The sequence below is a fragment of the Elgaria multicarinata genome, chromosome 7 (genome assembly GCF_023053635.1).
Source record: "Elgaria multicarinata webbii isolate HBS135686 ecotype San Diego chromosome 7, rElgMul1.1.pri, whole genome shotgun sequence".
Taxonomy (NCBI): Eukaryota; Metazoa; Chordata; class Lepidosauria; order Squamata; family Anguidae; genus Elgaria; species Elgaria multicarinata.
The window spans coordinates 3,449,217-3,471,118 of NC_086177.1; the positions used below are offsets into that span (position 1 = coordinate 3,449,217).

The 21,902-nt window shown below is 43.8% G+C and overlaps 4 protein-coding genes across 4 annotated transcripts in view; 1 reads left to right on the plus strand and 3 right to left on the minus strand.

The window, feature by feature from the left end:
• Window positions 1-18,134, minus strand: part of LOC134401298 (protocadherin alpha-3-like) — a 248,332-nt gene extending 230,198 nt beyond the window's left edge. Inside the window, exon 1 of the mRNA XM_063130104.1 lies at window positions 15,657-18,134. Coding sequence (XP_062986174.1) covers window positions 15,657-18,020 — 2,364 coding nt within the window. The 5' untranslated portion in view covers window positions 18,021-18,134. The remainder of the gene's footprint in view (window positions 1-15,656) is intronic.
• Window positions 1-21,902, plus strand: part of LOC134401301 (histidine--tRNA ligase, cytoplasmic-like) — a 380,518-nt gene that overhangs the window by 209,642 nt on the left and 148,974 nt on the right. The gene's annotated exons all lie outside the window — the stretch shown is intronic.
• LOC134401226 (protocadherin alpha-13-like) lies at window positions 2,417-4,816 on the minus strand. Its single transcript, XM_063129978.1, has one exon. The coding sequence runs from the start codon at window positions 4,814-4,816 to the stop codon at window positions 2,417-2,419; it is 2,400 nt and encodes a 799-aa protein (XP_062986048.1).
• Window positions 5,336-9,678, minus strand: LOC134401227 (protocadherin alpha-5-like). The gene is made up of 2 exons (XM_063129979.1): window positions 7,181-9,678; window positions 5,336-5,506 (listed from the first exon to the last, which is right to left on the minus strand). Exons 1-2 carry the CDS (start codon window positions 9,542-9,544, stop codon window positions 5,336-5,338), a joined length of 2,535 nt encoding a protein of 844 aa, XP_062986049.1. The 5' UTR covers window positions 9,545-9,678.

Here is a 21,902-nt window from a genome sequence, read left to right on the forward strand (position 1 = left end):
AGCAAAGCTTTTGACAAAGTGCCCCATGATATTCTGATTAACAAACTAGCTAAAAGTGGGCTAGATGGAACAACTATTAGGTGGATTCACAGTTGGCTACAGAATCGTACTCAAAGAGTACTTAGCAATGGAACCTTCTCAAACTGGGGAGAGGCAATGAGTGGGGTACCGCAGGGCTCAGTCCTGGGCCCAGTGCTCTTCAACATTTTTATTAATGATTTGGACGAGGAGGTGCAGGGAACACTTATCAAATTTGCAGATGACACAAAATTGGGTAGGATAGCTAATACCCTGGAAGACAGAAACAAACTTCAAAGTGATCTTGATAGGCTGGAGTGCTGGGCTGAAAACAACAGGATGAAATTTAATAGGGATAAATGCCAAGTTCTACATTTAGGAAATAGAAACCAAAGGCACAGTTACAAGATGGGGGATACTTGGCTCTGCAATACTACAAACGAGAAGGATCTTGGAATTGTTGTAGATCGCAAGCTGAATATGAGCCAACAGTGCGATATGGCTGCAAGAAAGGCAAATGCTATTTTGGGCTGCATTAATAGAAGTATAGCTTCTAAATCGCGTGAGGTACTGGTTCCTCTATTCGGCCCTGGTTAGGCTTCATCTAGAGTATTGCATCCAGTTCTGGGTTCCACAGTTCAAGAAGGATGCAGACAAGCTGGAGCGTGTTCAGAGGAGGGCAACCAGGATGATCAGGGGTCTGGAAACAAAGCCCTATGAAGAGAGACTGAAAGAACTGGGCATGTTTAGCCTGGAGAAGAGAAGATTGAGGGGAGACATGAGAGCCCTCTTCAAATACTTAAAAGGTTGTCCCACAGAGGAGGGTCATGATCTCTTCTTGATCCTCCCAGAGTGCAGGACACGGAATAACGGGCTCAAGTTAAAGGAAGCCAGATTCCGGCTGGACATCAGGAAAAACTTCCTGACTGTTAGAGCAGTATGACAATGGAACCAGTTACCTAGGGAGGTTGTGGGCTCTCCCACACTAGAGGCCTTCAAGAGGCAGCTGGACAACCATCTGTCAGGGATGCTTTAGGGTGGATTCCTGCATTGAGCAGGGGGTTGGATTTGATGGCCTTATAGGCCCCTTCCAACTCTACTATTCTATGATTAGGAATCTGGATTTGCAATCATGAGATAGGGGTATGTTTGTGCTGTTGTTACATGTATAGGCTCTGTCCTGACCTCTTTTGTACTTTTATCTTTTATATTTTCTTACCAATGTGTAATATTTCACAAATGTATTTTTAAATTCCATTTTGGTCCTTGTGGAACTTTGCCCCAGTTCATGACAAATCTTGAATTTAAATCCTTGTGTTGCTACTCCTCCAATTTTGGTATTATATCTGTAATTCTGCTGCTTAGCTTGCTCCCTTCCACTGAAGTCATATCAGTGGGATTTGAAATGTCAAGCTTTGCTTAGACTATGTCTGAATAAATTTTCTCTTCCCCAAGCTTGTAAAAGTTTCACTTTTTCAAGTAAATGTTCTGTTGTTTCAGTGTAATTCAAAGATAGCTAAACCAATAATAATTTCTAGCTGAAATAGATATTTTTCTAAAGTATCTAAATAACTGGGAGGGGGTTATATGCTTCCCTCTCTCAATACTTCTGAACATAGAAGACTATGCCACTATTATTAACAATTAATGTGATCTGGGTATTCATGATATCTCTTACAGCCGGGCTGGACAGAGGGAAGATGAGAATCTACTGGTAGATTTCTGGGTGATTTGCGGTAGATCGGCACAATTTTTAAAACAACGGCAACAACTTAAAGGCCCCCTCCCCCTCCCCCACAGTTCCCCCTGTATGCAATGAAGGTGATTCCCACTTAAGAGTATATAAATTGAGATGTCAATTAGGCTGCTGCACCTGAGACATTTGGAGGGATAGGGCTGTTTGCTCAGCTCTGGTACTGAAAATCAAAAGCACTTGGCTGAGCATGTGCTCAGAGGTAGTCTGTTCCTGCATTCCTAGGGTACCTCTGCATCCCTGAGCCACTGTTTTGAGTTGGTTCTAGTTGGGGTACCTCGGGGTTCCATTAAAACCAAAACTGACTGCCTTCAGGTGTTTTACAGAAGCATTTGATCACCTTTTCTTCCTGGACAGGTGTTCTAATAACAAATTCCTACCATGGAACATGGTTCTTCTCCCTTCCCCAAAATTATTACCAGCACCCTTCACCAATTGCAAATTGAGTTAGATCCAATTAGTTTCAGTTAATTACATTGAATTGGTTTGCAGGGAGGAATGATCAAATTCGCAACATATTTATTTAGACAAAAATTAAAGCAATGCTAAAAGCAGTTACCAGTAATTTATGTAATATTTTCATACTTGCATACACATATCATTGACATATTACCTGAAAGAACGTGGTGCTCCATAGTTATAATTCTAAAAAGAGCTTTGGAGACTCACCTGTCCAGATGAATCTTGAACCAGTTCCTTCATATTCCCCACCTCCCCAGTCTCTGCAAAAACCGGTATATTGGGGGTGAAAACCATGAGGTCGTTTTTGGCACTGGACTCCCCTGCCAGTCCCCCTAAGATGCGACTGTGGCGCTGGGAGTATGACCAGCTGCCCACTTCACTGGCACATACTAATGTAGCCGTGCCAGGACCATACATCACTGCTTCCTTAGGCTGACAGTGGCATCGCAGGGCAACATACAGAATGATGGCCAGCAGGAACAAGCTGGACACTGAGCAGATGGCTACGATGAGGTAGATGTTGATGTTGTCCACCAGGGGCTTTGGACTCCCTCCCATTCCAGGGAGGTGGGCATCAGCCTGGATGGCCTGGGCACTTGCTACCAGCGAAATGCTCAGCGTGGCTGTGGCTGAAAGAGCTGGCTGGCCATGGTCCTTCACCAGAACCAGCAAACTATGGCTGTTGCTGCTCTCCGCCTCATCCAAGGCACGTGTTGTACTGATCTCACCGCTGTAGAGCCCCACGTGCCAAGGCCCACTGGTCCCCTCGTGCAACTCATAGCGCAGCCATGCATTGTAGCCTGAGTCAGCATCAAGGGCTCGGATCTTGCCCACCACATGCCCAGCTGTCATGGGTACCACCAGCAGGGTAGCGGCCTCCTCTCCTGGTACAGTCACTGCTGGCACGTTGTCATTCTCATCCACCACAAAGATTTGCACCGTCACATTGCCGCACAAGGAGGGCAGCCCAGCATCCTTGGCCCTCACTTGGAACTCCAGCAGCTTCAGCTCCTCATAGTCCAAGGGCTGCAAGGCGTAGAGCTTCCCGCTCTCTGAGTGCACTGAGATGGAGCTCGACAGGGGCCAGAGCTTCTCATCCAGCCAATAGCTGACTAGGGCATTCTCACCTACGTCCGGATCTGAGGCAGACACTGTGAAGATGTGGGCACCAGGTGGGTTGTTCTCTTTCACAAAGACCGTGTAGGAGGGTTGAGCAAAAGCAGGGGCATTGTCATTCACATCGCCAATGGGCACCACCAGGCTGCTAGTGGTTGATAGTGATGGAGCCCCATGGTCCTGGGCTGTCACTACCAGCTTGTATTCTGCTTCCTGCTCCCGATCCAGGGGCTCAGCCACCACGAGAGAGTAGTAATTCTTGAAGGTGGACTGTAGCTTGAAGGGGAGCCGAGGGGGCCAAACGGAGCAGCTGACCTGACCGTTAGCCCCAGCGTCCCTGTCTGAGATGCTGATCAGGGCCACCACTGTCCCTGGTGGGGAGTCCTCTGGCACCGGCACTGACAGTGACTTCAGTGACATCTCAGGACGATTGTCATTCACATCCAAAACTTCTACCAAAAGTTTACAGTTTCCTTCCATGGGTGCATGGCCCTTGTCAATGGCTTGTATTTGTATCTCGTATAAATTGACCTCTTCAAAGTCTAGTTTTCCTTTCAACCTGACCTCTCCTGTATTCTGATCAATTGCAAATGTTTTGTGAACATTTGAAGGTAAAGGTGGTTTAAAGCCATAGAAAATATCCTTGTTAATACCCTCATCAAGATCTGTTGCTTCTAATGTAACAACAAGAGTCCCGTTTGCTGAACTTTCTGGTAAACTCACTTCATAAACTGAATGATTAAAAAGAGGTCTGTTGTCATTAACATCCAGCACAGTTATCACTAGTTGTACTGTTCCTGTGAGTTCTGGTTGACCCCCATCTGTTGCTGTAAGCAATAAATGGTGCAAAGAGATATCTTCTCTGTCCAGAGTTTTTTTTAAAACAAGCTCTGGTGACATGGTTTTATCATGCTTATTCTGAGTATCCAGAACAAAGTATTCATTTGGGTTGATCCTGTATGCAATAAGGGCATTTTTACCAATATCTGCATCTGAAGCACTCTCTAGAGAGAAGCGAGAACCATATGCTGTTGATTCTGATACAAAGAGATTCAACTGATTTACAGTGAAAATGGGAGCATTGTCATTTATATCTTTGATTTCCACCTCCGCATGGAAGATCCTCAGGGGTTTATCCACAATCATTTCCAGGTGAATGGTGCACACAGAGCTCTTGGCACACAGCGTCTCCCTGTCTATCCGGGAATTGACAAACAAAATCCCATTCTGGACATTTACCTCAAAATGGTTCCCATGATCTTCAGACTCCATCCGGAACAGCCTTGGCACCAGCTCACTCACCTCCAGCCCCAGATCCTGGGCGATGCGGCCCACGAAGGTGCCGTGCTGGGATTCCTCCGGCACAGAGTAATGGAGCTGGCCGCTCCCCATTTCCCAGGCTGTGTGGAGCAGAACCAGCTGCAGCAGCTGCCTCCTCACCATGAAGCCTTGTTGCCAAATATCCATTTCATGCAGATCAGAAAGGAATATAGACTCTCATTGCTTTCTGGGCTACAAATAAGAAATGGTTTCTAGTGTAGCTTAGATGTTCAGTACTGTTGCTCTGTCAGGCAGTCCTAATGGTCCATTTATTTTTCTGCAGATGTCTGCACAAAGGAAGGAGGAGCTGACTTATCCAGTCCTCTGACACTATTTTTTATTCAACAGCGACACCATGTGACAGAAATTTAAAACTTTGAAAAGCCTGTGTTCTTATTGTTATCTGATCCTAGGCTTTCTTTTCTAATGTATAACACAGGGTTCACTGAACGTCTTCAATAAAATAATATTACAGTGAATCTGAATGTCTGTCCATCCAGCTTTCCTGGAAAAGGTCTGCCTGCCTCTATATTTTGACACCTGTGCAGTGATCACACTGACATGTGCACTTGAAGAGGTTTGCCAATATCATGCCCATTAAATCTTTGTCCCAGTAAATTCTTTGTTGTTGACCACAGGGTGGTGGTTTACTCTGACAAGATGGCATTACTGTTCCAGTGTTGCTTGACTCCATAGTGGGGCATTGGGTTTCTTTGCCCTAGATGATGGTATATTCTGCATGAAGCCTGTGATGTACTGTTGTGGGTTGTTTGGGGAGGGACCATTCACACTTTCCATCAGTGACATGGGAGCCATTTTCCATTCTGTGATCCCATACTGAAATTCACACCAAGCATGGGAGCAGCTGGTAAAACACCCAGGAGGCCTTTGCTAAGATGTGCCAGAGGAATTGTGCAGAACAGGGGAGGACTTATCATCGCACCCCCTAGCTTTTTCAATGTAAAGGGCTGGTTTTTCCTACGTGACTGTAACTGCAAATCTCAGACTTCAGTGGGAGTGCAAACCTATTCAAAACAACTTGTACAACTACCCCATAACCAAAAAGATCCCCCAAAATAGACATATATTTCATCTTGTCTGGATTAATCTTTAGTCTGTGTCTGTTCACAATCATCCGATCTATTACAGCTCCAAGAGACCTGATCAGAACTTCCACTAGGATTTTCAGCATATTGGTGGCACTTCATGGTAAACTCTGGTTGACCTCCCACAGTGATTTCAGGTAAATATTCAGCAGCATTGGAAACAAGATGAGACCTTTCGCAGCACCCTACAAGCCTACAACCATGGGGTGGTGTAGCATCCTACCAGCTCCAGATATGCTTAGAGAACTTTAATGGCTGAGGGAGTGAGCTAGAAACCACAAAATCCCCAGTTTGAATCTCACCCCTGTCATAATGACCTCAGCAAGTAGCCTTATACAAGCCACTCTCTCACTTTCTGCTCTCCATCTGAAGTATGGAGATACTAATGACCTGCTTTATAGGGTTGTTGTATTACAAGTAAAGTATTTTAAACACTCAAAGTGCTATATCTAAGTAGTAGTAGTAGTAGTAGTAGTAGTAGTATTCATACTAGTAGTAGTAGTATATGTACCCGTGTGATTGCCCACAAGTGTTCCAGCACAGCCATCAGCTAATCTTAAATATATGTTTGACTTGCACAGGAATAGAATACCATCTATATTAATGATAGGAACATATAAAGGCCACTTGAAAGAGGAGGCACTTTCTTTTGCCCAGGCACAGACAGACAATGTAGAATTAACATTCCATATTTCCACCAATGTCTGTTTGTATATTTATCCAAATTAGCCACAGCATCTGCAAGAAGTGCATTTGTTCAGCTTTCATGCTTTGGGAGTTAGAACTCTGTCTGATAACTCTGCCAAGATGATTTACAGCAATAGGACACAGCAAAGTTGATAGAGGTCAGTCTTACATGGTGTCTTTTCTTACTGGAAAGCACTCTGAGAAATGACCATTGATGCTACTTGCACTATTGGTGAGTTGTATAGTGTGTTGATGGTCTTAAAAACTGCTGACCTATATTCATTCTTAAGTATATTTCAAATCAGTCCAGTCCAGCTAATCAAATGCTTTTTCAATACGAAAGATGTCATTCAATCATCTGATTAATTTGCCTTATGGATTATATTTAGCATACATTTTATATTGTTAGACAGCTGCTTATATGGAACAAAATCTATTTGTATTATTGACATGGAATTGATACACTTAAGCCACCTTGGGAAGATTAAAGCTTTGAAATGTTGACAAGAAACGTATTAATTAAATGAACAAATTACCATATACCAAAAATATCATTTAGAAAAGTCCAAAGGATATTTTAAACATACACAAGCCTCCATTAAAATACCCAGGGTAAAACTGATGTCAGTTATATAATTTAAAATATAAATGAAAAATAATAAAATATAAATGAAAATATCATTACACAAAGAGGCATATGAAAAAGAGGGCCACTAACCGTTGCACAGAGCAAATCCTGCTGCTTCCCATTCTCCACAGTGGCAGGAATACCAGGACTGAAAACCATCAGATCATTTTTGGCACCAGCCTCTCCATTCACACCTGCCAGGATGTGGCTGTGGCGATTTGAGTAGGACCAACTGCCCATTTCGCTGGCACATACCAGTGTAGCTGTGCCAGGACCATACACCATTGGTTCCTTGGATTGGCTTCGGCATCGCAAAGCCATGTATACCATGATCACCAGCAGAAACAAGCTGGATACCAAACATATGCCGATGATCAGGTAGATGTTGACAGTGTCCTCCAACAGCTTAGGGCTCCCTCCCATTCTGGGAAGGTGAATATCAGCATGGATGATCTGAGAGTTTTCCACTAATGACACACTCAGTGTGGCTGTGGTGGACAGTGCTGGGTTGCCATGATCTTTCACCAGCACTAGCAGGCTCTGGCTGCCACTGCTGCTGGTGTCATCCACCTGATCCAAAGCATGGGTAGTGCTGATCTCACCACTGTACAGTCCCACCCGCCAAGGACCTCTGGTTGTCTCATGCAGCTCATATCGCAGCCACGCATTGTACCCTGAGTCAGCATCAAGGGCACGGACCTTGCCCACTATGTAACCAGACACCACAGGAACCACCAGAAGAATGGGATTCTCTTCTGTTGGCCTGGACACGGCAGGTGCATTGTCATTCTCATCCACTACAAAGACCTGAACAGTCACGTTGCCACACAAGGAGGGTAGCCCAGCATCCTTGGCCCTCACTTGGAACTCCAGCAGCTTCAGCTCCTCATAGTCCAAGGGCTGCAAGGCGTAGAGCTTCCCACTCTCTGAGTGCACTGAGATGTAGCTTGACAGCGGCCAGAGATTCTCATCTATCCAGTAACTGATGAGGGCATTCTCAGCCATGTCTGGGTCTGTGGCAGACACTGTGAAGATGTGGGCACCAGGTGGGTTGTTCTCCTTCACAAAGACCATGTAGAAGGGTTGAGCAAAAGCAGGTGGGTTGTCATTCACATCACCAACGGACACCACCAGACTGCTGCTAGCTGACAGTGATGGAACCCCTTGATCTTGGACTGTCACTAGCAGCTTGTACTCAGCCACCTTCTCCCGATCCAGGGGCTCAGACAGTGTCAGTGAATAGTAATTCTTGAATGAAGATACCAGCTTGAAAGGGAGCCCAGTGGGCCACAGGGAGCAGCTCACTTGCCCATTAGCCCCAGCATCCTTGTCTAAGACACTGATTGAGGCTACCACCATGCCCAGCAAAGAGTCTTCTGGCACTGGTACCAACAGGAAAGTCACCAACACCTCTGGAATATTATCATTCACATCCAGAATTTCTATTAAGACTTTGCAATGTCCAGACAAGGGGAAAGCACTTTTATCCATTGCCTCCACTCGGATCTCATATAAATTCGTGTCCTCATAATCCAGTTCATTATTCAGTATAATCTGCCCAGTATTTGAATCTATCCTAAACATAGTATTTGTCTTAGATGGAGTTACACTACGAATAGAGTATGTGATGTCTTTATTAATACCTTCATCCAAATCAGTGGCGTTGAGTTTAAGCACTGATGTCCCACTGGAGGCATTTTCTAACATTTGTATCTTGTATACTGACAGGTTAAAGACAGGAGGGTTATCATTCGCATCAAGCACTATGATCACCAGCTGAGCTGTTCCTGTTAGCACAGGTTGGCCACCATCAGTGACTGTGAGCAGTAAGTGATGCACAGAAATATCTTCTCTGTCCAAAGGTTTTTTTAATACAAAGCCTAAGGAATTATCATCACCACTCCTTTGGAAATCTAGGATGAAATGTTCACTGGGGCTGAGATGGTAAGTTAACTGTGCATTTGTACCAACATCAGCATCTAAGGCTCCTTCTAGAGGGAAAAGGGACCCTACCAGTCTTGATTCTAGAATGAGCAACTTTTCCTGCCTTGCTATAAAAAATGGAGCATTGTCATTTATGTCTGCAATCTCCACTTCCACATGGAAAACCCTCAGGGGGTTATCCACAATCACCTCCAGGTGAATGGCACAAACAGTGCTTTTGCCACACAGCTCCTCCCTGTCTATCCTGGAATTCACAAACAAGATCCCATTCTGCACATTTACCTCTAAATAATCCTTGTGTTCTTTGGAAACTATCCGGAACATCCGAGGCACCAATTCACCCACCTCCAGCCCCAGGTCCTGGGCAATGCGGCCCACGAAGGTGCCATGCTGGGATTCCTCCGGCACAGAATAATGGAGCTGGCCGCTACCCATTTCCCAGGCTGTGTGGAGAAGAACCAGCTGCAGCAGCTGCTTCCTCACCGAGTAATCTCTCCATAGAACAACCATCTCAGTTGTAATCCTTTTAAATTTTCCTTCGTGTAGTGTTATATCTGTAGTGGGAAGGAATATTCATCCAGCCTGTTGTTGTCTTTTGTGCTTCTTCAGTTTCAGGTGTTGTCTATATTCTGATGATAGTTAAAATGGAGGAGATCTTCTCTGAGTCTGTATGAGATATTTAAGAGTAAAGAGCGACACCATGTGAAGAGATTTAAAAATGCAATTTGTGTAGTATTTTTGGTTGGCTTTTTCTAATGTTTTGTATTTATCTCATTTTCTTATGTTTCTTTAAATGTAAGTGAAAACATTCTTATCTCCCTTTGTAATAATTCACCATATAAGAAAAAATAAATAAAATAAAATGCGTAATTACTGTGGAGTGATATTGCTTGTTTATTAGCAAATTAGCAAATGTGTACATCTTTTTATTCATAGCCTATAAAGGCAATTGGGTTTAAGAGGAAGAGGGGACAGAGGATGGGAAGTGTGAGAAATGGCCTTTGTAAATTAACCTGAACATTAATTTTATTTTCTAAAAAGATAATCGTATAGTAACAATGATCAAGTAGTGTTCCTTGAACTATGGAAAGACGATATTATGAGTGTACAACTTAATTCCATCCTCCTTGCTGTTTTTATTTACGTACTTTTTGCTCCTTTCTTTGCTTCCAAGCACACATCATCTTCTTTATTCTTCAAGGGAATACACTATAACTGGGGTAGGCAATCTGGTGCCCCCCAGATGTTTTAGAATATAACTCCCACAATCCCTGACCATTAGCTGTGCTGGCTGTGGCTTGTGGGAGTTGTTCAAAACATCTGGAGGGCATCAGGTTATCTAACCCTGCATCATATTATGGTATCACATCTATGCATTCTGATGTTTTATGATGCCCCACTTGGGTGTGTGGAATGCCGAGCGTGGAGCTCCCAGATGTAGAACCTCTAAAGAAATGGGGGCATCCTCCCATTTGAGCATTCTTGCTTTAAAAACAGCAGTGCAGAAAAGGAGAGACACTAGGGGTGATGAGTCAAAATATGCAATGTACAAAATAATGTACTTAAGAATACAATTATGATATACAAATTTCAAATAACCCCAAGAGGATAATTGATGAAATACAAATCAAAATATATGGATAAGGGTTTGACAGTTAAAGAGTGCTGAAAATGACTGAGGGCATTAACGTTAACTAAAGCTAACTGAACAACAGGAGGTGGGTGGTACCTTTGACATGACACTCCAGAAAAGTGTTTTGCCTGAAGTTCATGTTTGAAGGAATTTGTATAATTGCATTTTAACCACAGGTATTGCTGTACTGGGGCATTCTTTTTTCATATGAGTTGGTCTGTGACTGCTCTCCCTCATTTTTAATCCTAATTCATGCCCTGGGGTGTGTGTGTGTGTAGAGAGAGAGAGAGAGAGAGAGAGAGAGAGAGAGAGAGAGAGAGAGAGACTGTTTAGAACAGTCATTTCTTTAAAAGTCTTCTATGGCCTCCCTCCCTCTTAAGTCTCTGACCTTGTAACTTGATATATCCTTTTCTGTGACCTTCACTTCTCTCTTCTCCTTCCTTAAATGAGTTGGTCATTAAAAGTTGTTGCCTCTTAACCCCTGAGACATCAGTGCCAGAATACCTGGTTGTTGTCTCTCTTCCTCTCTTGCGCCTCAAAAGCCTCCCCTTCCACAAAGCCTTTGGCTTAACTCTTTAGTCCTCACACCATACAGAAATGAAGGCTAAGGCCTTAGCTAGATGAGGGGTTATCCCGGGCTGATACCCGGGATCGCCCCTGTGATCGCCCCAAATGACGCACAGGGGATCCCAGGCTCAGGCAGGAATCAACCCTCCCTTGCCCTGGGATAATGGGCACCACTTTTGGCACGATTTTTCCTGTGGTCTCGGGCTGAGCCCGAGACCGCAAGCGTGTAGCCCGTTCTACTGCTTTTCCCGGCTACACGCGATTACTTGCGCGTAGCCAGGAGAAGCTGCGCCCATCGGGGGCAAGGTGGGGGGAGCAGGGAGAACATTTTTTTTAAAAAAAATAACCCGAGCATTTGTGCGCATCCAGCCCCTTTAAAAAAAAATTAAAATGGCGGACGCCATGGGTCTTTCCTTTAGCCCGTCGCGCCTCACATGTAGACGAGGGCGAGATCCCTCGGTACTTGCATCGCAGGCTCTCCCCTCGTCAGGCACGGATTTCAAGGTAGGTCTAGCTAAGGCCTAAGTTTGTGTAACTGCATTTGTACATATTCTTCCCGTTACTGGTGCTTCTGCCTTTCGATCCTTGATGTTCTTACCAGTGGTGCAATTACGTAATTTTAGGCCCTGGATCAGGGGCAAGGGGTTTAGATTCTGTGGGCAGCACATAATTGGGTCCGGCTGGTGAAGGGACAAGAACAAATAGGCACATGGGCATAGCTGGGATAATAAATTGGCCACAACCTTTATTGACTCACTTGAATAGGCTTGGCGGCAGCATGGGGCGTGGACCCTCTAATCAGCCCGCCTGCCTGCTGACCGATTCCTGTGTTCCACATGCCAGGAGCACTGGTGGTGGTTGGAAGTTTGCTCCTCTTCCACTGCTCTTCCTACAAGAATGTGTGCTCCTGGTCTTGATGGCAGCGGAGGAAGCGCTGCTCCACCCCGCTTGGCCTTTTGAGATCTTATTCCTGCTCCTGCTTTGTGGGCAGGCGAGGGGGCGGTTGCTCCTTGTCGAGCCCATCTTCTGGAGCTCTTTTGCAAGCTCCGTGATCTCTTTCCCCCATGGATTTACTCTTGGGGAAGTCAGCAGCTGCAATCCTGGAGCCGCATGGGAAGACGGCCTTGTGGAGCCTCAGGTTGAGCTGGAGGCAAAATAAAGGAGAGATCTCACTCTGCTGGGTCCGCCTCTTTGGCCCCACCCCATCATCACACTTTTTGGCTCACCAGTCATCATTCCCTCCTGGGAAGGAGATGCTGCTGCTGGGTCTGTGCTGCTGTGTGGCTGTGCCACTGCTCTTTGCCAGCCTTTCTCACTTCGCTGCCGGTCTGCTCAGCCCCACAATTCATCGCTTCCCATTAATGGCGGGAACTTGGCTAGCCATCTGTATTACTTCAGTTGTGAAGTTCACATTTCTCTCCTCAAGCACAATTCCTTGCTTTGCAATGGCTTCTACATAGTGCTGTGCACGGGCCTCCTGATTCAACTCGGGGTGCTTCGGGAGTTGCCCAGCTTGCCTCAGTGCTGAAGCCGAGGTGAGATTCGGGGGGGCCGAGGTGACTCAGCCTTGCTGGTCTGTAGGTGCCGGCAGCACAACTGGCACTCAGGAAAGCTGGTAGCAAGGCTGGACAGGAGTCCATTCGACTCCCGACTCCCTGCTCTCTCACTGCTTCCTCGCTGCCTCCTCATCCAATCCAGAGCCACTGCCACCGGGCCTTACCTGCTCACCTGCAACCACCGCCCTGCTGCCACATCGCTGTCACCGCCACATCATCACCGCCATGGCCCCATCACCACCACCGTGGCCCCATCACCACTACCACCACATAGCCGCCGCCACAGCCCCATTGCTGCATCGCTGCCACTAGCACATCACCACCACAACCAGGAAATGCGGCATCCTCCTGAGAGCCAGGCCATGATTTCAAGATATTGCAAGGGCTCTGTTTTAGTGTTGAAGTGTAGATTGTGCCCCAACTCTTTGGGTTAAATGCTTAGGTATGTAATACAGAGCCCAAACCCCAGATTTAAGTAAGCATCGACTCATTCCCCGAAGCTCAACAATATGGCTGTTGTATGATAGGAGAGCGACATCCCATGAGCAGTGGATAATACTTTTTCTAGATATGCAAAACCACAACATTCATTTACAAAAACATACAGATACAAAACCAAAAATATTTTAAGGGGGGATGGAAGGATGCAAATCCAATTCACTATACATTTTGCTTCTTTTAAAATCTATTTTAAAGTGTTTTATTCTCTTTTTATTTTATTTTATCTTGTACACCGCTCCAAAATTTTCAATGGGGAGTGGTATATAAATATTGTAAATAAATAAATAAATAATAAAATTCACCCAAACACAAATTGCAGCTCTCATTTGAGTCTACCAGTATTCAGTACTTAGTGAGTACAACCCCTTGTTTCATCAAGTAATCTACATTTGTCCAATATCTATGAGTCTGCATGACACAGCAGAAAACATATTTGCATTAATCCAGAGGAGTTCCCAGTGTTAAACTATGTTAAACTAAAAAGAAAAAGAAAATAAATAATACATGAAAGAAAAGTCCACCATCTTCCAAACCAATTTGCCCAACTGCTCTGTCAAATAGAAATGTATTAACTTTTATATACAAAGTTCTGCTGAAATCCTTCTCACTTACCTGGGAGTAAATCTCATCTAACTTAACATGGCTTACCTCTGTGTAGATATGAAGAGAATAGCACTCTCAAGGCTCTTCTAAACAAGTGATTAATTGCATGCTTGTGACTGGCGACTCAAGGAAGTTTTCAGGTCCATTACACAATGTCATCAATGACCAGAACATCTCCTGTGCTATCACTGGAAGTCCCATTATTAAAAGAGCCACCTTTAATGTGGTGATATCTGAGGGGGGGGTGCGTGTATCTTCCACCACTAAAAGAAAATTGTCTCAATAGAACAGTGAGCAGAGAACGCTTAGATGGGAAGTATTCAATTCAAACCATGGAGTTGTCCCTTACTGCAGCCCATAACAATTGCACCAAAGAAACAATAAACACAAAGCCCTGGGGTAAGTACCACCATTTCCACTTAATTTGAAGAGTCATCCATATTTATACCCAAAATACAATATGGCCTGGCTCTCATATTAATTAAATACAGTGCTCATTATAGAAATGTATCTTGAAGTCTAAAAATGTATAAACGTATTCAGTCCATCTGTACTTGCTATTACCACTAACACAATTGAAGATGCAGGTGAGGTTGCATTTCTTTTTTTCAAATCCTTCTCCTTAGCATCTTGTCTCTCTGAAATTGTGAGGTAAAATGCCTGTAGTTGTTTGTCTGCTTCTGTTTTACATGGGTCTGGACTAAAGCTTCCCCTTTCAAGAATATTTCAAGAGTGTTCCTCCTTTGTCTGCATTTTAGGTCCTTCAATTGCCAGTCTGTTTGAATGACCTGCTCTGGCAAAGTAGTTTGCTTTATGGCAACTCCCTTTGCTCAGCAGCAGGATAGTAAATGTAGATGAGGAAATATGGTTATGACTGAAAAAGATAAGGTAGGAATTTTAATGAGGAGTATTGTTTTGTATCTAACATCTATTTGAGTTTTTCTATGTTTAAGATATTTAATATCTAAACAAACTGGGTTTTGGATCTTGTTGCCCAAAAAAGGATTATTAACAGATTATTTCCAGTTACAACTAAGTCAATAATTCCCCAATATCTTTTAACCTCTTTTACTAGTATTATTTCCTAGTCAAATCTATATATGTATGTTTATATATCTATTTGGGGGGGATCCGCACGTCGCTCCCAGAGCGCTTCTATGCGACCCCAGAGCACCCCGAAAACGATAGTCTGACTTCCCTGTAAAAGAAACAAGGAAGAGCCGTCCATGCCGCCGCCGCTGCCGCCGCCACCCCACCCCACCCCACCCCCCTCCGAGGAGAGCTCTCCGCCGGAGAGGAGAGCTCGGCAAAAGAAGGCGGGTTAGAGAGCTTCTTCCGTTCTTCACCCCGCCTTCTTTTGCCGAGCTCTCCTCTCCGGCGGAGAGCTCTCCTCGGTGGCTGCAGCGGCGGCAGCAGCATGGACGGCTCTTCCTCGTTTCTTTTACAGGGAAGTCAGACTATCGTTTTCGGGGTGCTCTGGGGTCTCATAGAAGCGTTCTGGGAGCGACGTGCGGATTGTCTCTTGCATTTTATTATGAGCAGAAATTATTTCATCGAGTCACATTCTGCCCAGGAATTTGCTAACTCACATGGCTAATTCACAACAAACGCAATGTTATCTTCCTACCATCAAAGGACAAACCAAAAGATCTCAAATTAAAACATATTTGTACAAGTTAAAACTGTGTTGTTATTATCCCCCAGTGAGTATTCAAAAGTTGCATCACATCAAAAACTGAAATCAGGAATATTAGGGACTCACCTGTCCAGATGAATCAGGGGCTAGCTCCATCACATTCCCCACATCCCCATTCTCTGCAAAGACAGGTATGTTGGGGGTGAAAACCATCAGGTCGCTTTTGGCACCAGCCTCCCCGCTCACTCCTGCCAAGATGTGGCTGTGGCGATTTGAATAGGACCAGCTGCCCACTTCACTAGTGCACACCAGTGTGGCTGTGCCAGGACCATACACCATAGTCTCCTTCACTTGGCTCTGCCATCGCTGAGCCACGTACAAGATGATCACAAGCAGGAATAAACTGGACACTGAGCAAATGGCAATTATTAGGTAGACATTGACATTGTCGACCAGTGGTCCTGGACCTTCTGTCCTGGTAAGATAGGCATCAGCATGGACCACCTGAGTGTTCATCACAAGGGATATACTCAGGGTGGTTGTGGCTGACTGTGGTGGCTTCCCATGGTCCTTCACTAGGACCAGCAGGGTCTGGCCACTGCTGCCCTCTGCTTCATCCAGAGCCCGCCTGGCACTAATCTCACCGCTGTACAGCCCCACTTGCCAGGGGCCACTAGTCAGCTCGTGCAGCTCATAGCACAGCCATGCATTGTAGCCTGAATCAACATCCAGAGCATGGATTTTGCCCACTATGTGCCCTGCCATGACAGGAACCCTCAGCAGGATAGGAGCTTCCTTTGGTCCAGACACTGTTGGAGCATTGTCATTCTCATCTATCACAAAAACCTGCACTGTTACATTGCTGCACAAGGAGGGCAGCCCAGCATCTTTGGCACTCACTTGGAACTCCAGCAGCTTCAGTTCCTCATAGTCCAAGGGCTGCAAGGCGTAGAGCCTCCCGCTCTCTGAGTGCACTGAGATGTAGCTTGACAGGGACCAGAGCTTCTCATCCAGCCAGTAGCTGACCAGGGCATTTTCAGCCATGTCTGGGTCTGAGGCAGATATTGTGAAGATGTGAGCACCAGGTGGGTTGTTCTCCTTCACGAAGACAGTGTAGATAGTCTGAGCAAAAGCAGGTGCATTGTCATTCACATCACTAATGGGTACAACCAGGGTGCTGCTAGCTGATAGAGATGGAGAACCTTCATCCTGGGCCACAATGATTAGTCCAAATTCAGCTACCTGCTCTCGATCTACAGGCTCAGCCAGCAGCAGTGAAAAGTAATTTTTGAAGGTGGACACCAGCTTGAAAGGAAGTCCCATCGGCTGCAGGGAGCAGCTCACTTGCCCATTGGCTCCAGAGTCCCTGTCTGAGACGCTGATCAGGGCTACCACTGCTCCTGGTGAGGAGTCCTCAGGCACTGGCACCAACATGGATTTCAGTGACATCTCAGGGGCATTGTCATTTACATCTAAAATTTCAAGAAGGATAGTGCAGTGTCCAGACAAAGGAGGACTACCTTTATCCTTTGCCTCAACTTCTATATTATATGCATTAGTATCTTCAAAATCCACTTTCCCTTTCACCCTGATCTCACCTGTATTGGAATGTAGACTGAATATATTGGAAGGAACATTATTACTGAAGGAGTAGGATATTTCTTTATTCATTCCTTCATCTATGTCTGTTGCATTGAGGTGAATAACCAATGTTCCATCCACCACGTTTTCTAATAATTTCACCTTATAAACAGACTGATTAAATACAGGCGCATTATCATTTGCATCCATCACAGTGATCTCAAGGTGGACCGTGCCTGTGAGTTCTGGTTGGCCCCCATCAGTAGCTTTAAGTAATAAATGGTGCACTGATACTTTTTCTCTGTCCAGAGTTTTATTTAAAAGAAGTGCCAATGATATGCTGTGTTGGTCATTTATTTTTTCTTCAATGACAAAATATTCTGTGGAACTAAGCTTGTATTTGAGCTGAGCATTAGAACCAATGTCTGCATCAGAGGCTCCCTTCAGAGGAAAACGTGTACCTGGCAGTATTACTTCTGCAACACTCAGAGACTGTTTACTTGCTGAGAAAACAGGAGCATTGTCATTTATGTCCTTAATTTCCACCTCCACATGGAAGACCCTCAAAGGTTTATCCACAATCACCTCCAGGTGAATGGCGCACAAAGGGTTCTTGGCACACAGCGTCTCCCTGTCTATCCTGGAATTCACAAACAAGATCCCATTCTGCACATTTACCTCAAAATGGTTCCCATGATCTTCAGACTCCATCCGGAACATCCGAGGCACCAGCTCATCCACCTCCAGCCCCAGGTCCTGGGCGATGCGGCCCACAAAGGTGCCATGCTGGGATTCCTCCGGCACAGAATAATGGAGCTGGCCGCTCCCCATTTCCCAGGCTGTGTGGAGGAGAACCAGCTGCAGCAGCTGCCATCTCCCCATTAAAGAGACTCCATATGGAACCATCATCTCAGAAATATTTCATATTATTCCCCAATCTTGTGGCAGTTTTTGTAAAACAAATTTCAAAAAATCAACTCCAGCCTACTGAGATCCCTTTTGATCCTCCAATTACAAGCATTAAAATGACAAAGCAAAAGAAGAGCCTCTTGCACACTCCCCTTTTATTTTCAAGAAGATATTTAAGCAGAGAGCGACATCATGTGACTAGATGGATAAATACAGTTGCCTTATATAGTCTAGAGATTTTGAGTGTGTTTGATATCATCAATTTTTGTGTGAATAGAAATTCATATTCAAATGATTGATAATCATGACAGAATTCTTTATTTAAAAATATGTTTATTAGGTTTTACAAATATTGTTCCGGACGTTTAGGAAATATCTGATTTTGCTTTATTGGACTTGCTGTAAAGAGTATTACGAAATTGCTAGCCCACCTTTCTTAAAACAATATAGGATGTCTCATTATCAAATGCAAATGCAAAATGTTTTATTATAAATAATTTGAAAATATAAATAAGTAAAGAGCAATAATTGTATTAAAGGGAAGATACAGAAAGACACATGCAGGTTCACAATGACCTCTGGGTAACTGACATAAAAAACAGTAGTCAATATGACCTATATAGTATCCAAAGAGAAAGTGTTGAGTTAAAGCCTTATCACATGGCCTAAAGGGTTATTTGAGTAATTAAATGGGAGTGAGACTGTATTATTCTAAATTATTATTTAAAGTTTTTGCTTATCAATCAATTAGAAAAAGTAAGGTATACACATACAAAAAGCTTGATATACAATTGTCTAGAAAAAATATGGACAGATGTATTTAGCAAATTTTGAGTAAGGAGTTGACTTTTCAAAGATTTGATTCAGAATTTATCATATCTAGCCTGAAAGGTTTACATGTAAGCCTTTTTTGGATGTTTAACTTTATAGGAATGTTTAATAACAATAAGTCAATTAAGGGTGCAATCTTATGCATGTTCAGACAGAAAAAAAGCCCTACAAGCATAGGATTATGCCTTAAGATTGTGAGCCCTCATTTACGGGACAATAGATAAAATATAAGGTAACTAAGGCAGTAGGACAATAGAACTAGTTACTTAGGGAGGTTGTGGCCTCTCCCACACTAGAAGCCTTCAAGAGGCAGCTGGACAACCATCTGTCAGGGATGCTTTAGGGTGGATTCCTGCTTTGAGCAGGGGGTTGGACTCGATGGCCTTGTAGGCCCCTTCCAACTCTGCTATTCTATGATTCTACCCAGAAACGTATAACTAAGTGCTGATTTTGGAATGGGAGAGCATCTTATTGAATGGGGAAATTGGTACAAAGAAGGAGATCTCTTTTTTTATGCTATTAGGGCTAGAAGTCTAAGAACAAGAAATGTTTAGGAAATACTATTTACTGTTAATCTGTCTAAGAATCTTTAGCAGCGCTAAATTGTAGCAATGCTATTGTTTAAACACACACACCAATTTTTTTGCAAGTTATATTTTGTTGTTATGCTTTGGGAATATATTTTTAATAAAACAAAAAAATGGATTTAAAAATTGCCTTTATTAGTTCTTATTGGTACAAAATCCACTTAGAAACAATTTTTGGTGTATCCCTTGTTTGAAGCATATTGATCAGCTATAGATGGTTAATTGGCAGCCAAACCCTTCCCAAATACTGGATCTACAGTTTGAAAACACTCTGCAAAGGCCAATCCTGTAACAATACATTTGTCTATGTATTATTATTTATTTATTTATTTATATAGCACCATCAGTGTACATGGTGCTGTACAGAGTAAAACAATAAAATAGCAAAACCTTGCCGCATAGGCTTACATTCTAATGTATGTATTGTTTGTTTATTTATTTATTTATTTATTTATTTATTATTGCACTTATATACCGCTCCCATAGCCAGAGCTCTCTGGGCGGTTCATGTATTTATTCTGTTGGATTTATATCCTCCCTTCCTCTAAGGAGGTTTAGCAGTATACATGCTTCTTCTCCCCTCCTCATCCTAATTGCAACCATGACTGAGAGCGGGCAAACAGGAATTCCCAAACGAAATGCAGAGAACTGTCATGTATGGTGCTTCAGACTGAATAACCAACTTGAGGTGGATGGCATGCCTAAAGCACTGGGGAAGAAACCATTGCAAGATGGGAGTCGAAAGACATAAATTTATTAAAATTATGTTTAGCAGATGACCAGATTGTACATATAAAGGGAGAAAGAATGGCTGCAGATATAACCACATGATTTTAATGCAACCCAAAAGGGCCACCTCCAGAAGGCGTGCTGGAGCAATTTTTACTCCTCCAAGGGGACACAGAGCTAAAAGGATTACAATCAGCATAAATAATAAAGATCACGGGACTTTTAATGTAATACAAAAAAGAAATACCAAAGTTGATTGATAGTGGGACATTGTTGCACATGTCCCTTGATGCTAATTTATTTCATGAACTAAACCTAGATGCAAACAGGAGTGTACATTTTGCTGGTGGAAACCCTATCGCCATAAATGGTAAAGGAAAGATAGCCCTAAGTTGCAAGACCAAGAATGTATAAAGCAATAGCACAGCACAGGAAGTACAGTTCATTCCTAAACTGAAGATAAACTTGCTGAGGGCATCCACATTGACAAGAAAAGGGTTGGATGTGTACTTTAAGAAGAAGGGCTGTAGGGGGGCGTGGCTTGGCTCTGCTCAAGATGGAGGCCTAATCTCTTGCTGCTCTGAACCGTGGGCACAGTAAGCATTTGGAAACTGGCTTTAAGCACTAGTTTTTCCTTAAAAGTGGGGGGAATAGTGAGGGGATGCAACAGAGACTGCAGCCAAAGAGAGAAATTGCAAAAAAAAACAAGTCTCAGAGGCCTTGACACTGACAGCCTATTTGACAGTGCAGATAAAACCGAGAAGGCCGCAATGGCAGCAACAAAGCCTAAGGCCGGAAAAAATAGCAGGGAATTAGAGGAGACTGTTAGCAATCATGATCTCCTTCAATACATCTAGCAATTAAAACATGATTTAACAGAAAGCTGGACTGTAGCCTTTAAAGCGCTAGAAGTCACAGTAAAAGAATTAGCCAACAAACAAGCTGAAACGGCCGTATCTGCAAATACAGCCCTGGAAATGGGAATGAAATCACAATCCCAAATTAAGAAAATGACGGATGCAGTGAGAGATTTGCACATCCAGCTGGAGGAACATCAAGATCACAGCAGATGTCGAAATTTTAGGGTATGTGGGATCCCAGAAAAAGAAGAGGGGGGAGACATGATCAAGTTCATAATTGTGGCTAACCAATGCCCATTTCAGATCTTGGACACATGCTGTGATACACAAGGCCGTTACATTTTCATTTCGGGACTCTTGGGCTCTGAGCAACTCACAATTGGATCTATCTACGCCCCTAATGTTAATCAATGCTCATTCCTTCAGGGTATGTTTTCTACCCTAGACACTTTCAAAAAGGGTCAGGTAATCCTTGGAGGTGACTTTAACACTGTACACAATGATGAGATGGATCACTCTAAGGCTAAGTCTGGTCGACCCCAATCCTCAACTTTTCTCATGGACCTTCTTCAGGAACAGGGCTTGTGTGATATTTGGAGAGTTCTACATCCACAGGATAGAGATTTTTCCTGTTTTTCTGCAAGACATCGCTCCTACTCCCGTATAGATCTCCTCCTCTTATCTGAGCCCTTAAAGGACAAAGTGACTACAGCTGACAGGCAACATCACAATGTCAGATCATGCCCCAATTTGGATTGACTTGACACTTTCAGAAGATCGCACCAAGTCTTATTTCTGGCGCTTGGACCCTCATCTTTTAACTAAACAATCAATTCGAGAACAACTGCAAAAAGATCTCTCTGAATTCTTCCAAT

What these genes read in the sequence shown, in the direction of transcription:
- LOC134401226 (XM_063129978.1), bottom strand. Translation starts at nt 4,816, where the DNA reads ATGGATATTTGGCAACAAGGCTTCATGGTGAGGAGGCAGCTGCTGCAG.
- LOC134401227 (XM_063129979.1), bottom strand. Translation starts at nt 9,544, where the DNA reads ATGGTTGTTCTATGGAGAGATTACTCGGTGAGGAAGCAGCTGCTGCAG. An exon ending in AGGATTTGCTCTGTGCAACG is followed by an intron (nt 5,507 to 7,180) that starts GTTAGTGGCCCT and finishes TGTGAATTTCAG; the next exon opens with TATGGGATCACAGAATGGAA.